This window comes from Gobio gobio (genome assembly GCF_949357685.1).
Source record: "Gobio gobio genome assembly, chromosome: 7".
NCBI classification, from domain to species: Eukaryota; Metazoa; Chordata; class Actinopteri; order Cypriniformes; family Gobionidae; genus Gobio; species Gobio gobio.
In genome coordinates this window covers 3,105,251-3,124,037 of record NC_137103.1, presented here as the reverse complement: position 1 = coordinate 3,124,037, position 18,787 = coordinate 3,105,251, and the positions used below count along the sequence as shown (strand labels likewise).

The 18,787-nt window shown below is 40.6% G+C and overlaps 1 protein-coding gene across 1 annotated transcript; it reads right to left on the bottom strand.

Moving 5' to 3' along the window:
• Positions 1 to 1,321: 1,321 nt before the first annotated feature.
• On the bottom strand, positions 1,322 to 10,319 carry LOC307129219 (uncharacterized protein). The gene is made up of 3 exons (XM_079821452.1): positions 10,253 to 10,319; positions 6,904 to 7,036; positions 1,322 to 2,741 (listed from the first exon to the last, which is right to left on the bottom strand). The coding sequence occupies exons 2-3, from the start codon at positions 6,986 to 6,988 to the stop codon at positions 1,909 to 1,911; spliced, it is 918 nt and encodes a 305-aa protein (XP_079677578.1). The 5' UTR covers positions 6,989 to 7,036; positions 10,253 to 10,319; the 3' UTR covers positions 1,322 to 1,908.
• Between the last annotated feature and the right edge of the window lie 8,468 nt (positions 10,320 to 18,787).

Below are 18,787 nucleotides of genomic sequence, written 5' to 3'. Positions count from 1 at the left end.
ATTTTGCTTGTTTTAAAAACAAAACAAGAAAACAAGAAAAAATATCTTATGTCATTTTACTCATCTAGTAAATGCATCTTGATTTAAGAATATTTAGATATTTGGACTGGAAACAAGAAAAAAATACTGAGTAAGAAGAGCATTTTTTGCAGTTTGCAGTGTACAGTCTTTTTGAGTTTGATGCTAAAGCTTGGCACACCTATATTTGGGCAGTTTCTCCCATTCTACTTTGCTGGACCTCTCAAGCTCCATCAGGTTGGATGGGGAGCGTCGGCCATGTTCAGATCTCTCCAGAGATGCTCAATCGGGTTCAAGTCTGGGCTCTGGCTGGGCCACTCAAGGACATTCACAGAGTCGTCCCGTAGTCACTCCTTTGTTATCTTGGTTGTGCTCAGGGTCGTTGTCCTGTTGGAAGATGAACCTTCGCCCCAGTCTGAGGTCCAGAGCGCTCTGGAGCAGGTCTTCATCAAGGATGTCTCTGTACATTGCTGCACTCATCTTTCCCTCGATCCTGAATAGTCTCCCAGTTCCTGCTGCTGAAACACACCCCCACATCATGATGCTGCCACCACCTGCTTCACTGTAGGGATGGGATTGGCCAGGGGATGAGCGGTGCCTGGTTTCCTCCAGACAAGACGCTTGCCATTCAGGACAAATCGTTCAATCTTTGTTTCATTTGACCAGTGAATTTTGTTTCTCATGGTCTGAGAGTCCTTCAGGCTGCCTTTTGGCAAACTCCAGGCTTGTGCGTTTTACTGAGGAGTGGCTTCTGTCTGGCCACTCTCCCATACAGGCCTGATTGATGGAGAGATGGCTGTTCTTCTGGAAGGTTCTCCTCTCTCCACAGAGAAACGCTGGAGCTCTGTCAGAGTGACCTACGGGTTCTTGGTCTCCTCCCTGACAAAGGCCATTTTCCCCTGTTTGGCCGGATGGCAGCTCTAAGAAGAGTCCTGGTGGTCCCAAACTTCTTCCATATACGGATGATGGAGGCCACGGTGCTCATTGGGACCTTCAATGCTGCAGAAATGTTTCTGTGCCCTTCCCCAGATCTGTGCCTCCATACAATCCTGTCTCTGGAGGTATACAGACGATTCCTTGGCATTCATGGCTTGGTTTGTTCTCATGCTCTGTTAACTGGTGGACCTTATATAGACAAGTGTGTGCCTTTCCAAATCATGTCCAATCAGCTGAATTGACCACAGGTGGACTCCAGTCAAGTTGTAGAAACATCTCAAGGATGATCAGTGGAAACGAGCTCAGTTTTGAGTGTCATGGCAAAGGCTGTGAATACTGATGGACATGTGATTTTTTTTTAGTTTTTGCAAATATTTCAAACTTCTTTCACGTTTTTATTATGGGGTATTGTTTGTAGAATTGAGGAAATAATTTAATCCATTTTGGGATAAGGCTGTAACATAACAAAATGTGGAAAAAGTGAAACGCTGTGCGTACTTTCCGGACACACACACACAACCTCCCCAACGACATGACATTAACTCTTGATGACACATGACATAAATTGAATACTGCTACCTGTATGCTTCCATACTCCCAACCATAGGCATATTCAAGTCACGACTGAAACCATGCATTTACTTGTGCTTTCTCTCACTGAAGGGGAATCAAATAATTCAGTGCAATGTTCATTATTTTATACATGTAATGTACTTTTATTTGTAATTTAATTTACATTGTGGCATTTCACCATAAAAACAGTTTGATTCTGGTGTATTAAACAATCAAATAAATAAATAAGATAAACATTTATTTAACAAAGATTTTCTGGTGGCATTTAAAATTGTCAAGCCAAGTGTATCTGCAAGCGTAATGCCAAGAAAAAAATTCTGACACTGAACAAGATTAAATCACTTTTCCCCTGAGTAAATCTACAGGTGATTTTTGAAATTGCTACTTTTTTCTAAATCTCTTGGCAGACTTAGAACATTTACGTTTTTTTCCAGAGTGAGTGAGTAAATGCTGTTTCAAGTCTCTCTGATGTGTGAAACTCACATCACACTGAGGGCAGGTGAACGTCTTCTCTCCAGTGTGATCTCTCATGTGATCCTCAAGTTTTCCTTTGTTTCTGCAGGTCATTCCACAGTGAAGGCACATGTGAGGCTTCTCTCCAGTGTGAGTTTTTACATGATTCTTCAGGCGTTTACTGTCTGTGAAGCTCCTTCTACACTCATGACATTTGATATCTCTTGAGTGAGTCCTCATGTGGGTTTTAAGAGTTAATTTACATCTGAAACTCTTCCCACACTGATCACATGTGAACGGCTTCTCTCCAGAGTGAAGTTTCATGTGAGTCTGTAGATTTCCTTTAGTTGAGAATATTTTCCCACACTGTTGGCAGGTGAACGGCTTCTCTCCCGTGTGTATTCTCATGTGGACTTCAAGGTTTCGTTTTTGACTGAAAATCTTCCCACACTGTTCGCAGGTGAACGGCTTCTCTCCAGTGTGAACTCGCATGTGGACTTCAAGGCTTGATTTTCGAGTTAAACATTTTCCACACTCTTGGCAGGTGAACAGCTTCTCTCCAGTGTGAACTCTCATGTGGACTTTAAGGTTTGTTTTATCAGTGAAACATTTTCCACACTCTTGGCAGGTGAAATCGCTTCTACTCTTCAGAGCTCTTTTTCGTGAGGAAACCTTTTTTGTTATTGAGCAAATAAAATATTTTTCTCCAGTCTGATCTTTCTCATCTTCCTCCAGTTCTTGACTCTCCCCTTGCATCCGGTCTAAATCAAAACAAAAACAAATACATGTTAACCCTAGTTTAATGACATGGAGCAAAACATCAAAACCAACAAAGGCTCTGTTTACAACTCGTATTAAGATGTGTTTTGGTCGATCAGAAGTAGGAGGTAGACACATTCAAGTTTACAGCAGTGAGCGTAATGACTTGTGCTCTGAAGGCCGTGGAAAGCACTTTAGACACATAGCCCTGTTTCCTAAAGATGACTTAACTAAAATTAGGCCCAATATATAGGCAAGATGCGCCCACTGAAAGAGCCTGCAAAACACCAACTCACTTGACTGATGCCAAAGTTAGCAGAATAGGCCGAAGGTGTTCATGACCTCCTGGGAAAGACATGGCCCACAACTTAGGTTGGGGATGCCAAACTGTCCCTCCCGCTAGGGAGAGGAGGTCCACCAACGGAACTGGCCATGGGGCTGCTGATAGCGGATGAACCATTCCGGGGAACCACCGAGCATCCATCCCCACCTGACTGATGACCTGAGGGAGCAGAATTACCGGAGGGAAGGCATAAAGGTGCAGAGGGGGCCACCTCTGGGATTTCTCTTTCAATGCAAAGAGGTCCACCTCTGCAAGCCCGAAGATGCTCCAGATCATGTGAACCATCTTGGGGTAATGTCTCCACTACTTTGGGGACGTCCATTCTGTGACAGCATGGAGCCTAGCATGTGCACTGCTCTGACTGAGCGAAGACTGTGCTGTGCCAACAGAAGGAGGCAGCGCCTAATTATATAGCTTAACACTGTCATGCTGCCCGATCCCAGCATGAAGGCCAGAAATACTGCCATCATTTCTAGGATGTAGATGTGCTAGTTCGTCATCGGTTACGCCCAGAAGCCAAAGGCTGGCCTTCCGTCGATTAGAGCGCCCAAAACCAACTTGGAGGCATCCATCACAACTACTTTCCTTCTGGATACTGAGCCCAGTTTTACCCCCACATGATACAGATGGGGCGATTTCCAGGGGACCATGACACAACTGTGGGTCACGCTGAGAATGAAGCGGCCCTCACGCTACACTTCAGGTGGTACACAGGGTGTTTTATTGACCGCATATGTAACAGACCCAAGGGAACTACTGAGGAGGCTGCTGCCATAAGGCCCAGTAGCTTCTGAAATGATTTTAGGGGAAGGCTGTCCATGACTTTGAATGACGCCGGCAACTTCTGAATTCTCAGAAAGCGATTGGGCGAAATCCAGGACCGCATTTAGGCAGAGTAGAGGGCTGCCCCAGGAATGGGATTCGTTGGCTGGGGGACTGAGCTTTTGCTTAGGTTGATCCTGAACCTAAGTAGCTGAAGTGTAGAGGTCTGTGTGTGCATAGCTTTCTCCTTCAATTGGGCTAAAAGCAACCAATCCTCAAGGTAGTTCAGAATGCATACTCCCATCTGTCTCAGTGGGGAGAGGGACACATCCACACTTTTCGTAAAAGTGCGCAAATCTAGGGACAGTCAGAATAGTGGAACTGCATATTGGTAAGCCAACCCTTCAAACGTGAACCTCAAGAAAGGTCCTTGATATGAACTTACTGTCCACTTATTTCTGATTTTGTAGGCTTATTTTGTAAATATAAGCAACTAATTTAGACGCGCTAACTGGGTGCCAGTGTGGTGAGTTGTACTGCTCGGCCAGATTTGCCTTGAACTCGTGCATCTTCGGATGCAGAGCCGTGTGGAAAGTTATAAAATTTGCTGTGCACACCGTCAAGAGAAATGGGGTCTCGCGCTCTCAACGCGCACTAACGCCCATTCCACGATTACGTCACTTTTGCCGCGCACACTTCCGCGCTCATTTGAATGCGTTGCGTATAAACAAAGCTTGCTGCTTTAGAGGCAGACCGAGACATTGCATCGTTGAAGTCATCCTTGGATCCACCAAATGAAACCATGCCGCTCACACCAGAGATTCGTCATGCTGAGGGAAGAGGGAGCCACATGGGCGCTTGGCTGACGGGAGCTTGCTATAGCCCTTTTGCTCCATGGCTCTGCTGTTTCTTTCGTCTCAGCTCAAGAGGGGAAGAGAAAGGGAGAGTGTGCAAGGTGGGATCACTTTCCTTAAAGAAAGCGGCATTTGACAAGCACTTTTCAAAATATTGGGGTGGAGCCCTGTACTTCAGGCAATAACAGATTTTAACAGAATTCAGGTGTTCAATCCCTTCATGGCCACAGGTGTATAAATCAAGCACTAGGCCTGCAGACGCTTCTACACACATTAGTGAGAGAATGGGCCGCTCTCAGGAGCTCAGAGAACTCAAGCGTGGGGCCGTGATCGGTGGACACCTGTGCAATAAGTCCATTCAGGACATTCCACGCTCAACTGTTAGTGGGATTATAACAAAGTGGAAGCGATTGGGAACAACAGGAACTCAGCCACAAAGTGAAATCACAGAGCGGGGTCAGCACATGCTGAGGGTCACAGAAGTGGCCACCTTTCTGCAGAGTCAAGAGCTCCAGACCTCCAAACTTCTGTGGCCTTCAGATGAGCTCAAGAACAGTGTGTAGAGCTTCATGGAATGGGTTTCCATGGCCGAGCAGCTCATCCAAGCCTTACATCACCAAGTGCAATGCAAAGCGTGGGATGCAGTGGGGTAAAGTGCGCCACCACTGGACTCTAGAGCAGTGAAGACGTGTTCTCTGAGTGACCAATCACGCTTCTCTGTCTGACAATCCCATGGACGAGTCTGGGTTTGGCGGTTGCCAGGAGAACGGGACTTGCCTGACTGCATTGTGCCAAGTGTAAATTTTGGTGGAAGGCGGGATTTTGTGGTGGGGTTGTTTTTCAGGGGTTGGGCTTGGCCCCTTAGTTCCAGTGAAAGGAACTCTTAATGCTTCACCAAGACATTTTGGACAATTTCATGCCCCCATCTTTGTGGGAACAGTTTGGGGACGGCCCCTTCCTGTCCCAGCATGACTGCGCTCCTAACTGGACTGGCTTGACCTCAACCCGATAGAACACCTTTGGGATGAATTAGAGCAGAGACTGAGAGCCAGGCCTTCTCATCCAACATCAGCGCCTGACCTCACACGTGCGCTTCTAGAAGAATCCCCATAAACACACTTCTAAACCTTGAGGAAAGAAGAGCAGAAGAGCTGAAGCTGTTAGAGCTGCAAAGGGTGGGCCGACTCCATATTAAACCCTACGGATTAAGAATGGGATGGCATTAAAGCTCATGTGCATGGAAAGGCAGGCGTCCCAAAACTTTTGGCAATATAGTGTATGTGAGATATGAACATATTCTGACTTTAAATTGTAATTTTGGCAGATCCAAATACCCAATATGGCCTAAAGAAAACAGATAAACAGATGTATCAACTCAGTCATGTGTTTATTGTCTTCATGTTTTGGTCAAAACATCTCTTTCTGCATGTAATTCAGCTGTAGCGATATCGAATGCCTGTCCATTTAAGGGATTTCTTGAAATGTTGTAAGATTTATGGCTCTATGTGTCTCACTTGTGGATTGTAGTTGTAGCTGAGACGGGAAGAGTTTGCAACATACTTTTGACATGTGACTTATTTACTGCTTTGTGTCACTGAATATTTACTACGGTTTGTAATTTTCCTTGAATACTAAGTTTTTGGCCCTCAGAATTGTATGATGTTCTGAAAAGTGTTATCTTACATGTGCAAAAATGTGAGAGAAATACTACAAACTTAATTTATTGCATTTCTTTTTATAAAAATAAACATTTTAGCCTATAAATAACTCTCCCATTGCCACCCAAAGTATTTCAGTCTTATTTCCATTTTTTTAATTCAATTTTATTTCACTTCTAGACAACAAATGTAAATTACTTACCTTTCTCATATTGATTTATGCAGGATAAACATTATTGTTAGATATTACATGGTTTATTGTTACACAAAATAATTGTTTTTAGGCTACCTCCATATTATTTTCCTAATTTAATGTGCTACATGTCGTAAAAACGAATGCCCAACATGGAAGTAGGAGTTTCTCAGATGCTCTTGAAGCAACATTAGTATTTATACATTTATAATGTTAAGTCAGTAGCATTTGTCTGGTCATGTGATCTCAACATCATGTCCACAACTGTCCACATGATACAACTGCTTTAATTAGACACTCATATGACATTCTTCAACATTTTAATAAGGATAAAAAGAAGAGAATGAAACTAACCTGTTTGTTGCTCTTTATCTACAGGTTTCAAGCTGAAAACTTCTACAATCTTTATGTCTTCACTCTCCTGTTTAATCAACTCCATCTTTATAACAGTGTCACATGGATCTCAGAGGCTTCTCCAGGAGTTCTCCTGTGTGTTTGGACAATTTAATCATGTTTAAGATGAGAGATGTAGGGGTCTGGTATTCGCTAGTATACCATTCAATAACATAGTTTTATATATAAATGGGGTGTTCGTCTAATGATTGCATGAGTTTCCAGTGTTGACAGGTCTGTAAACCTGCCTATTGGAAGCTCTGATTATATAGGCCTACACAAAATACATTTTAATTTATTTCCATCTCTGAACAATTAAAGTAATTGATGTCAGAAATACACAATTCTGATTGTTGTTTTAGCCTAATTGTCAGAATATTTCCTACATGAAAACACAAACATGATGCTTAGCTTAAATTTATAATTTAATAAATAAATAACAAAAAAATTATCTTAATAAATTGACGTGACCCATTTATACAAAATTTACATGCAATCAAGCCAAGCATAAGAACTCTAATATAAAACCGATGACGACAGTAAGACAAACAGATGAATAGCCTATAATTTGCTGCTTGATTAAAACAAACACACTAGACATTTTGAGTATTTGAGAGAAAAACCCCCCAGATAAATCATGTCACATTTTATTACATCAGAAATAATACCAGCTACGTAAAGCGAAATGTTATAATGGACAAACATTATAAACATCTATTTTAGTTCCCCTCACCCCAAAACGAACCCTTTAAATGTAAACGTATTCAGAACAGAACAAGAATGAAGAAATATATAGCTAAACAGGCCAAAACAAATTCATTTAAAGCAGAACTGAAAGTAACCTGAACGGGCTACTACGCACTAGGGCTGCAGCTATTGATTATTTTAGTAATCGAGTAGGCTATTATATCGATTAATCGAGTAATCGGATAAGAAGTATTTATTATTTGTTAAAGAGCAGGTCAACTCATTTGTTTCCTTTTAAGAAAAATTTAAATTTTTATTGCTGAAATTGCACATTAATATCAGTGAAAACTAAACCCATTTAGTGCATTAAATTGCAAATACAAATATATAAATAAAAGTAAATAAAAAGTAATTCCAAACATTGCGAGGCAGACGTTATGTGATCAAATACACTCAACTTAACCCACTCCACAGCGCCACCCAGTGGATGTAGTTAGAACTGTGAGTTTTAATGGGATTTATCAGGGATTCACGGGATTTACGGCCAGCAAAGCAACGCAGTAAAATTCGAATAGTATTTTTTGCATATTAATTACAGATCGGCAACCTGTAAAGAACGACTACTGTATGTTTGATATTTCATGTTTGCATGATGGTGATAGGCTGAAAGCTGCTGTTTTTACAAAGCATTTGCTGTTTATAACACCAGTAATATTTATTTTTGGCTAAGAAATATTTATAATTTTCCTTATTTTACATTATTTCAGAGTGGTTATGTTTATGATATGTCTGTACAATATTTGCCTTCATATTTCATGTATATTATCGGCAAAGACATTTAACACAAAACATGTCATTTGTTTTACATTTTAGGGCTGTAATCAAAAAAAGTTAAATGAATTAGCTGTGCACTGTGCGCAGTACTTGGTGGCCTTGTCTGCCTAAATGTAATATAAATAAACATAAACTAGTAGGCTATTTGCAGTATATTAAATAGTTTTTGAGCTGATTATTTTGCACTGAAATGAGTCTGACACACAAGTCTCTCGGCTCTGACAGCGTTGAATCACGTGCACCTGCGCAATATCACAGTCTATGATTTCCCAAAATATAATACTATTGTCAACTAGTGATATCATTACAAGAACTTTTGAGGAATATGCAACATAATTTAGACAATTGTTTTTGTTATAATAAGTGACAGACATGATAATTTCAGCTTCGCGGCTGAGACACGAATAGACTATTAACTTAAAGCTTTTACTCTTAAACACAAAAGGCACGTCCACTTTAATAAAAAAGGAATATTTATTAAACAAGCCAGATCAAGAGCAGAAAAAACGCTCTCACAATTAAATAAACACAGCAAACTAGCCTACCATTACTTCAATCTGTCTCTTTTCTTCAGTGGGTTGGGCTAATCCAAAATAAGTGAAAACTAGGGGGGTGTTCTGAAGACAGACTGTTCCCTGTGAAACAGGGCTGCTCTGGAAACACCCCCATTAGAAATGAGTGCTTTCCACCTGATCAAATGAACGCGGCAAAACTGATAGTACAGATCCATTTAGAGCGGTGTTGTGACGCTTCCCCTCATGTGTGTGTTGATGGGCGTTCCTCAAGTTTACCGCTATGGGCGTGCGTTTGAGCCAGCGTGGAATGAAAAACAAAGGACCGGCGAGAGACTTCCCCCCGTCTCCATCTGCTCTACTTCTATTGGATAGTTGCATCGCGTTCAACGGGTTCATTTGCATAAAGATGGGCTTCGGCCAGCTTTTTTGACGCGTGGCATTTGTTCAAATGCAGCATAATTTCGACCAATCAGAATTTTGGTCGAGCCAGAAAGTATCGACTAATCGACTGGGAGATTACAGCCCTATTACATTTACACCATGACGATCACTTCGAGATTTAATTTTTTTGCCATATCGCCTAGCCCTACTTGTAAGGTTGTAAACTGGCATATTTTCATATTATTTAAATTATTAGCATTACTGTACACATTGTAGTGCAAACAGCTTTTACTGCAATTTAAGTCGGCCGCACATAAGAGCAGAATGAAGCAGAAATCATTGACAGAAAATAACTTATTTACACTTTTATAAATATAAGGACTTTATTTCCATCAAAACTGAATTAGGTTAAATAATCAACAGGGTTTCCAAAGGTTATGTTTATGGCTAGGAGAAAATATCAATTCAATTTAAACAATTAAAACAGTAAAACTTTAATTAAAATGAATAATATAAATAGAGAATTGAACAGTAAGTGCTTTAAAACTGAGTGTCCTAGAAATGCGGTCCTGAAACTGCAGCCTCTGGTATTGCAGGATCATGAGACTCTTCTCCAGAGAAACACTCACTCCATCATTTTGACAAGCATTTGGTTCAGTTCACTCAGAGTTTCTCCATCATAACTTTTACCAGAGACTGAATTCAGTTTAAACTGATTCACAATAAAGGAAATGAGACTCAGAGTAGTTTACTCACAGAAATAACGCTCATTAAAGTTAGATAAAGCAGTATCATGTTACATATAATAATCGACACGCACTGCTTGTGAAAGTAATAAAATTGTCCGAGCAGACTATAGCTATTTAAAACTTTAAATGTTTAAAAACACAAACCTTTCTTCAGCTAATTCACAACACAGGCATCTCGCGGCGCAGACGTATGACGTCACAACACCACACCAAAATAAAAGTCCTTGTCACAGGCTTAAATCATAAAAGTGCATAGAAATGTAGGCTACATTCAAGACTTGAGATACATGTTTAAATACGTGCTGTCTAATGATGTTAACAATATAAAACAGAGACAGACTGTTGAAAAAAGTTGAAAAATCTCTGGTGAATAACTTTAAGCGTTTATGAAACAAAATGTTAACGTTTTAGCCTGCAAAGTACTGCGCAAGTAAAATGAATTTACAGTGTATTTTTCAGTAATTATACTGTACTTATAAAGAACGTATGTATAGGAATAAGAGAACAATATGTAAAGTTTGGGGAATAAAGGGGTAACAACCAGGAAAATTAAATTAGTGGAAAAAATATGATATTGTGCATGCACTATTTGAGGGCATTGTGCCAGTGGAACTTGCACTCTGTTTGAGACAATTTGTTAACAAGAAGTAGGCTATCTATCTCTTGATACTCTGAACCCATTGATCTTGAACATTCCCTGTAAGTGGGGTGATAGAACCAATAGACCTCACATTATTCCATGTACATATGCCTCCAGGAACATTGGAGGTAATGCACATGAAAATTGGAATTTACTGAGATGGCTTCCATTCATTATTGGAAACTTGATACCAGAGTGTGAACCAGCCTCTTGATTTGAAAGAAATAAATGAGCTTGCTGTTGCCCCTATTCAAAATGAGAAACAATAGCCTACTTAAACTGCAAAATTATAGAGCACAGACACAGGTTTGTCGAAACTGTTACCAAAGCATCATTATGTGGAACACTATCCACTATAGGGCTGTCAAAATGGCTGAAAAGCTAAATTCGAAATTCTTTCTTAAACATTGGCAAAATTCGAATTATATTCGAATTCTAAAGGCAATACTTAATGCTAGAGGGGAAATGTGCTGTATTGTCTCCTATGCCCACAAGAAGGCGCAAGTGAGCGCAACAAGCAAACGTAAACCAAATCAAGCATTGCGTCTTTTATTGAAATGAAATTCACTTTTTACAGTGCGTTAACTTTTCAAACAATTGTTATTAAATAAAATATAATTTAATTAATGAGCATGTAAGGAAAATTAGGTAACAAAAGTGCATAAAACTGCAAATGCACAGTTTTTGCATTCGATTGTGAATTATTTTGTAAATTTGATGAATATTTGAAATTCTAATTTTTATTTGACAGCTCTAATCCACTATGCCCTATCTTGTTAGGCAGTGGATTTGAGGCGAAACATAGTTTCTTTAAGGAAGTTGCTCGCCACAGAAATTGTTTCAGAAACATAATGCTCAGACTGCCTACCAAACACCAGCAAATTGTTGCTTATCAAATCTATTCCTGTAGGCTTAAGAAGTCCACGCGTCTCCACACTTCCTGTGGATGTCTTAAACAAGGAAGTAGTAGACAGAAATATCCAGGAATTAATGTGGTCCATCTCACAAAAATGTCACAAACAATGGGATCAATTACAGAACTAGTATGCTCGTTTCATTTGGGTCAGCTGTGGGTCTGGCCTGCCAGAGTTTGCTGAAATTCTTCAAATGTGTATCATCAAGAGCAGTTTGAATTTTGTTGTGAAGATATTGTGTGCGTGGCATCAAGAACATTTTAGAGCTTTTCAGTTGACTGTCTCTCCTGGTAGAGAGGTTGCCCTGGTTGATCTTGAACAGCTAACTGATGTTTATCCACTGTATGATTATACAGTTGAAGGAACACGGACGGATGGTAACCCTGAAGAGGCACATCATCACTATCTAAGGTAAAGCATTTTTTAAATGTTGTGTATTAATTGTTACTGATTTATATATTTTTTTATATATATTAGGTCTTTTAGAAAAGTAGAAAAATGTCAAGTCCGGCCATTTTGAGGATTGTTTTTGGTGGGGGATGACGATGCAAGAAAAACTTGAATCCCAAAGTCTGTGGATGACCTTGTCCTTGAAATAATTGCTGTTTTTGGGGTGAAGCAAAAGTTCAGGCTCATGTACAAAGATAAAGACTTTAGAAATGAATACATGAAACTCATGTCAACCAGTCAAATTGAAGACAGAGATACCCTGAAAGTGAATTTTCTATCAACTGATGAATACAGCATTCAAGAGACCGCACCTGCCCCACCATTCCTGTTCCTTCGCCCAGTTCAGCTTGTAGCTCTGATACTCCTGACATGAGAGATGTTAACCCTTGTGCTATTGACTCCAGGAAGTCAGCTTATCTTGTTTTGCAGCAGCGTTGAGACTGTCATAGCTACTTCTCCGCAGTCAAGAACCAGTTCTTGGCCTCAGGTTTTTGTAGTTCCTCTATTTTCATGTTCTGCTGAAGTTCAGCTTCAGAGAGCTGACACAGAGTTCAGCAACAGTGCAATGCAACAGTGCAATGCTACTTAATCCACCACCAAAACTAAGATCGGACAGATCTTGGCTGAGCAGATCTTAAGGTATGCGGATTACCCCACAGCTTGATCAGGCAGCTGAAGCCCTGATAAATGCCCACCCTTGCTTGAGGGAAATAGGATCTCGCACTGGCACATTAAACATTGAAACATTACCTAAAGATTAAGATGTCTAAGATTGGACACCCTGAAATCACTGTGAATTCTCTTAGGAACAAACGTAAAGGTAAAGCAGCTTCAAACATCGAAAAGTCAAGAAAAGCTGAGGTAAATTTCCTTCCTTACCTCCCAAAAGGAGAAATGGCAGAGGGCATGGAGAAGGAAATAATTGCTCTCTTAACTGAAGTGAAAAAGAATGAGGCAGTCATTAAGGAAAAAATGCAATTGACTTTCTCCTATAGATGACAAAAGTTGGTTGAAGACACTAAGGCAATGGTGTCTGATTTACAAACCAGGTGGCCTGCACTGTTCACAGTAAACAAAGTAAGTGTTATTGATCATAGGAATAAATTGTAAACTACAATACATTCCTCCACAGTAGGCCTACATTTCATGCCCATCATTATTTTCCTTTTTTTCTCTCTCAGATGAAATGCAGAAGAAATGCAGAGAAATGCAGAATTCATGCGGATATCAACTGTGCCACTTCTGTCAAAGTTCATGGGGAACCTGGACAGATACACTGTTAATCTGCACAAGATTTTCAGCAACAAAGGTGGTGCTTCCGGACAGAAGATATCCCACATTATGGCTAATTCAGACAAGGTGTGGTAAACTGCATTTTATTTTTTATAGCTTATTTGTTCTAACAAATATTTAGGAAGAGGGGTACCAATTACATTTGTTGTCAAAGTTGACAACGGTTGAAGGTCCAAATCAATGCAGTTTCAAAGGAAGGGCTTCAGAGTCTCTGCACGATCCCAGACGAGGAATAGGATCTGATCTAGACTTCTAGTGTGGACTATATAAAAAAACTACAATCATCCCTGTCCCAAAAAACAGCAAGCCTGTATTACCTAATGATTTTAGACCTATTGCCCTTACCAGCATTTTATGAAAATGCATGGAAAGGGTCGTGTTAAGGCATCTGCCAAACACCCATTTGTCAGATCAACTACAGTTTCCATATAAAGCACAGAGAGGCACCGAGGATAACATTTTAACTCTGCTCCGTGCGATTAGCAAGCATGTTCAGTATCCTGGCGCTTTTGCCAGAATTGTATTTATTGATTTTAGCTCAGCTTTTAATACTGTTAGGACTGATATTTTATTAGATCAATTAGTAAACCTTAATACCAATGGACAACTTGTGTTATGGATCAAGGATTTTTTAACTGACCGTCCTCAAAGAGTTTCTGTACACGGTACCATGTCTGACAAGGTTATTTTGAATACTGGAGTCCCTCAAGGTTGTGTGTTATCACCAGCATTATTTTCCTTGTATATAAATGAAATGCAGGTTTGTGAAAGTAACTTTATGTTACTTAAGTATGCTGATGACATGGCTATGGTTGGTCTTATGGACAAAGGAAATAGGGACTTAGAGAGGGCCTATTTTGACCATATAGCCCGCCTGGTAATAGTTAATACTAGGGTAGGACAATCTACACATCAGCCGGTTATAATTGGGGGCCAACATGTTGAGACTGTTAATAGCTTCAAATATTTAGGGATCATCCTAGATTGTAGTCTTATTTTTATTGAGCATACAGACTACATCTATAAAAAGGCACTCCAAAGATTGTTTCTTTTAAGGAAATTAAACAGTTTTAATGTGAGTAAGAAAATCTTGGGGATGGTCTATATCAGTTTGCTGGAAAGTATTATTTCATATAACATTATATAAAAGCAAGCTCATAAAGATTAATAATACAGCCAATAAGATTATATTGCACCCCCAGAGGCAACTTTGGGAAATCTGCACAAATCAGTCCAGGAGGAAAGCTCTACAAATAACTCAGGACCCTACTCACCCTCTCCATTATGAATTTGAAAAACTCCCATCAGGCAGACGATATAGGGTACCCACAGCAAAAATAAATAGTTTTAAGAAATCCTTCATACCATCTGCTATTATTTTATTAAATAAATTACTTTTGTCTGTGTATTATGAAACTAAGGGTGCTTATTTTTAGTAATATTCCTAGTAATTGTATTTATGGTCTTAGTGTAATAAGTTTTATATTTATTGTGTTTTATGTGTTTGTAATGTATGGAGAATGTAACTTTTGCATTTTAGGTATGTTTGTTGTACTTTATTGTGGTCAACTGTATATGTTTTTTTTTGTGAGACTAAAGATGAATTTCAACATGTGTGGACAATAAAGATTTTCAATTCAATTACGAGATTTTCCTCTTTTGGATTTACATATACCCAAAATATTTTCTAATCAATCTGTAACCAGTCAAATCCTGAGATCTATATCAGTACTCAGCCCTAGTTTGGTTAGCCCTAGAACATTTTTGAATATCAACCCACGTTCTTTATTCCACTCCGCTCATGTTAATATTAAAATATATTTGCCCAGGAACAATCAGTAAGATGACGTAACATTAGAACAGCCTTCTAGCTGTACAATTTTGATTCTTTGTTCGCTGTTTTGCTATTATTCTCGTGCACTGACTCATTCGCTAAGCTGAACAGCCAATCAGAGCTCTCCCTCTCACCGATAGCCCGACGCCAGTTCTACGTGTTGAATCGCTCCCAAAAAACCTGACGGTGTGCGACTAGACTCCGGACAGTGGCCTCCATCATCCGTAAATGGAAGAAGTTTGGACCCACCAGGACTCTTCCTAGAGCTGCTGCCCGACCAAACTGAGCGATCGGGGGAGAAGGGCCTTAGTCAGGGAGGAGACCAAGAACCTGATGGTCATTCTGACAGAGCTCCAGCATTTCTCTGTGGAAAGAGGAGAACCTTCCAGAAGAACAACTATCTCTGCAGTTCTCCACAAATCAGGCATGTATGGTAAAGTGGCCAAACAGAAGCCACTTCTCAGGAAAAAGCACATGACAGCCCGTCTGGAGTTTGCCAAAAGGCACCTGAAGGATTCTCAGACCATGAGAAACAAAATGATCTGGTCTGATGAAACAAAGATTGAACTCTTTGGCCTGAATGGAGGAAACCAGGCCCCGCTCATCCCCTGGCCAATCCCATCCCTACAGTGAAGCAGGTGGTGGCAGCATCATGATGTGGGGATGTGTTTCAGTGGCAGGAACTGGGAGACTAGTCAGGATCGAGGGAAAGATGATGAAAAGGATCTGAAAATGGCTGTGGAAAGAAGTCCGACTAGAGCCAGCGGTGCGGAACACACCGGAAAAAGTAAGGCAGCCGAAGCTCAAACACGGCCTAATGTTGTCCGACGGCTCTGAAGCGAAAGACTGCATACTATGTTGAGAATGAGGTGGTTATTTTCAGATAACAGCGTACACAATATCCTTTGTCTGTGTAGCATTACGCTCTGACATTACCTACAGTCTTTTGCGTTAGTGTGAGTAGCACATTTACAGACAGAAATGCGGTCTGGCAACAAAATAGTGCCCAGCAAATTGGATACTAACGCAACACAAAGGATTGGGCGACCATCTGTAACACATTTTAATTTAGTTTCGTTTTTTACATTTTGATTCTGATATATTGAACAATCTAATATAAAAAAGTCTTACACTGAACATGATTAAATCCCCCCCCACCCCCCGAGTAAATTTACAGGTGATTTTTTAAATCACTATTTTTTTCTAAATCTCTTGACAGACTTAAGTTTTTTTCCAGAGTGAGTGAGTAAATGCTGTTTCAAGTCTCTCTGATGTGTGAAACTCACGTCACACTGAGGGCAGGTGAACGTCTTCTCTCCAGTGTGATCTCTCATGTGATCCTCAAGTTTTCCTTTGTTTCTGCAGGTCATTCCACAGTGAAGGCACATGTGAGGCTTCGCTCCAGTGTGAGTTTTTACATGATTCTTCAGGCGTTTACTGTCTGTGAAGCTCCTTCTACACTGATGGCATTTGAAATCTCTTGAGTGAGTCCTCATGTGGTTTTTAAGAGTTAATTTACATCTGAAACTCTTTCCACACTGATCACATGTGAACGGCTTCTCTCCGGTGTGAATTTTCATGTGGACATTAAAGTTTCCTTTTTGAGTGAAACTCTTTCCACAATGTTGGCAGGTGAATAGATGTTCTCCAGTGTGATCTCTCATGTGGACATTGAGGCTTGATTTATGACTGAAACTGTTTCCACACTAATCACATGTGAACGGCTTCTCTCCGGTGTGAATTCTCATGTGAATCTGTAGATTTCCTTTAGTTGAGAAGCTCTTCCCACACAGATTGCAGGGGAAAGGCTTCTCTCCACTGTGAGTTCTCATGTGGACTTCAAGGCTTGATTCTCGAGTGAAACTTTTTCCACACTGTTTGCAGGTGAAATTTCTTCTAGTTTCTGTCTTCTTTCGTAAGGAAACCTTTTTTGTCATTGAGCAACTAAAAGATTTTTCTCCAGTTTTGAAATCATGATCTTTCTTATACTCATTTTTTACTTCATCTTCCTCCAGTTCTTGACTCTCCTCTTTCCGCTGCATCAGGTCTAAAGCAAAACAAAAACAAATACAAGTTAACCCTAGTTTACAGTGCAAAGTGGTAAGTACATGTAACATACAATGCATCCGGAAAGTATTCACAGTGCTTAACTTTTTCCACATTTTGTTATGTAACAGCCTTGTTTCAAAATGGATTAAATCCATTATTTTTTTCCTCAATTCTACAAACAATACCCCGTAATAAAAACATGAAAGAAGTTAGTTATGCCATACTATGCCATACTTGCTTTGTTTTCCTCTCTAGGTAGCCTACGTTGAAGGAGAGTCTTTTCTCTATATTGTTTTTTTTTCTTTTTACTTTTTTCTTTGCTCATTACGTAGGTTTCCCCGAAAAAACTCACGTCCATAAGTATTCACAGCCTTGACACTCAAAACTGAGCTCAAGTGCTCCTGTTTCCACTGATCATCCTTGAGATGTTTCTACAACTTGACTGGAGTCCACCTGTGGTCATTTCAGCTGATTGGACATGATTTGGAAAGGCACACACTTGGTTATATAAGGTCCCAAAGTTAACAGTGCATGAGCACAAACCAAGCCATGACAGGATTGTATCAAGGCACAGATCTGGGGAAGGGCACAGAAACATTTCTGCAGCATTGAAGGTCCCAATGAGCACCGTGGCCTCCATCATCCGTACATGAAGAAGTTTGGACCCACCAGGACTCTTCCTAGAGCTGCCGTCCGGCCAAACTGAGTGATCGATGGAGAAGGGTCTTAGTCAGGGAGGTCAAGAACCTGATGGTTACTCTGACAGAGCTCAAGCGTTTCTCTGTGAGAGGAGAACCTTCCAGAAGAAGAACTATCTCTGCAGCTCTCCACCAACCAGGCCTGTATGGTAGAGTGGCCAGAAGGAAGCCACTCCTCAGTAAAAGGTACACGACAGTCTGCCTGGAGAACCTGAAGGACTCTCAGACCATGAGAAACAAAATTCTGGTCTGATGAAACACAGATTGAACCCTTTGGCCTGAATGGCAATTGGCAAGCGCCATGTCTGGAGGAAACCAGGCCCCTCTCATCACCTGGCCAATCCCATCCCTACAGGGAAGCATGGTGGTGGCATGTGGTGGCATGATGTGGGGATGTGTTTCAGCGGCAGGAACTGGGAGACTAGTCAGGATCGAGGGAAAGATGATGAAAATGATCTGAAAATGGCTGTGGCATCCAGTGAGGATTTCTTAATGCCTGATAATTCTGCTTTTTCCTTCTGGATATTGAGCCCAGTTCTACCCCCAAGTGAAACAGATGGGGTGATTTCCAGGGGACCAGGGCTTTGACACAACCGTAGGTCACCCTGAGAATGAGGTGACCCTCACGCCACACTCAAGGGGGAACATGGGCCTTCAACAAGTGTTGTAGTGACCACATATGTACAGACCCAAGGGAAATACTGAGGAGGCTGCTGTCATGATGCCCAGTAGTTTCTGAAATGATTTTAGAGGAAGGCCAACCTCGTCGCCAACTATGCTATGACTCCGCCAACCTCTGCA

Excerpts from the sequence above, each read along its gene's own strand:
- LOC307129219 (XM_079821452.1), bottom strand. The coding sequence starts at position 6,988 with ATGGAGTTGATTAAACAGGAGAGTGAAGACATAAAGATTGTAGAAGTT. Across the intron at positions 2,742-6,903 it reads AGATAAAGAGCAACAAACAG|ACCGGATGCAAGGGGAGAGT; the intron begins GTTAGTTTCATT and ends GTTTTGATTTAG.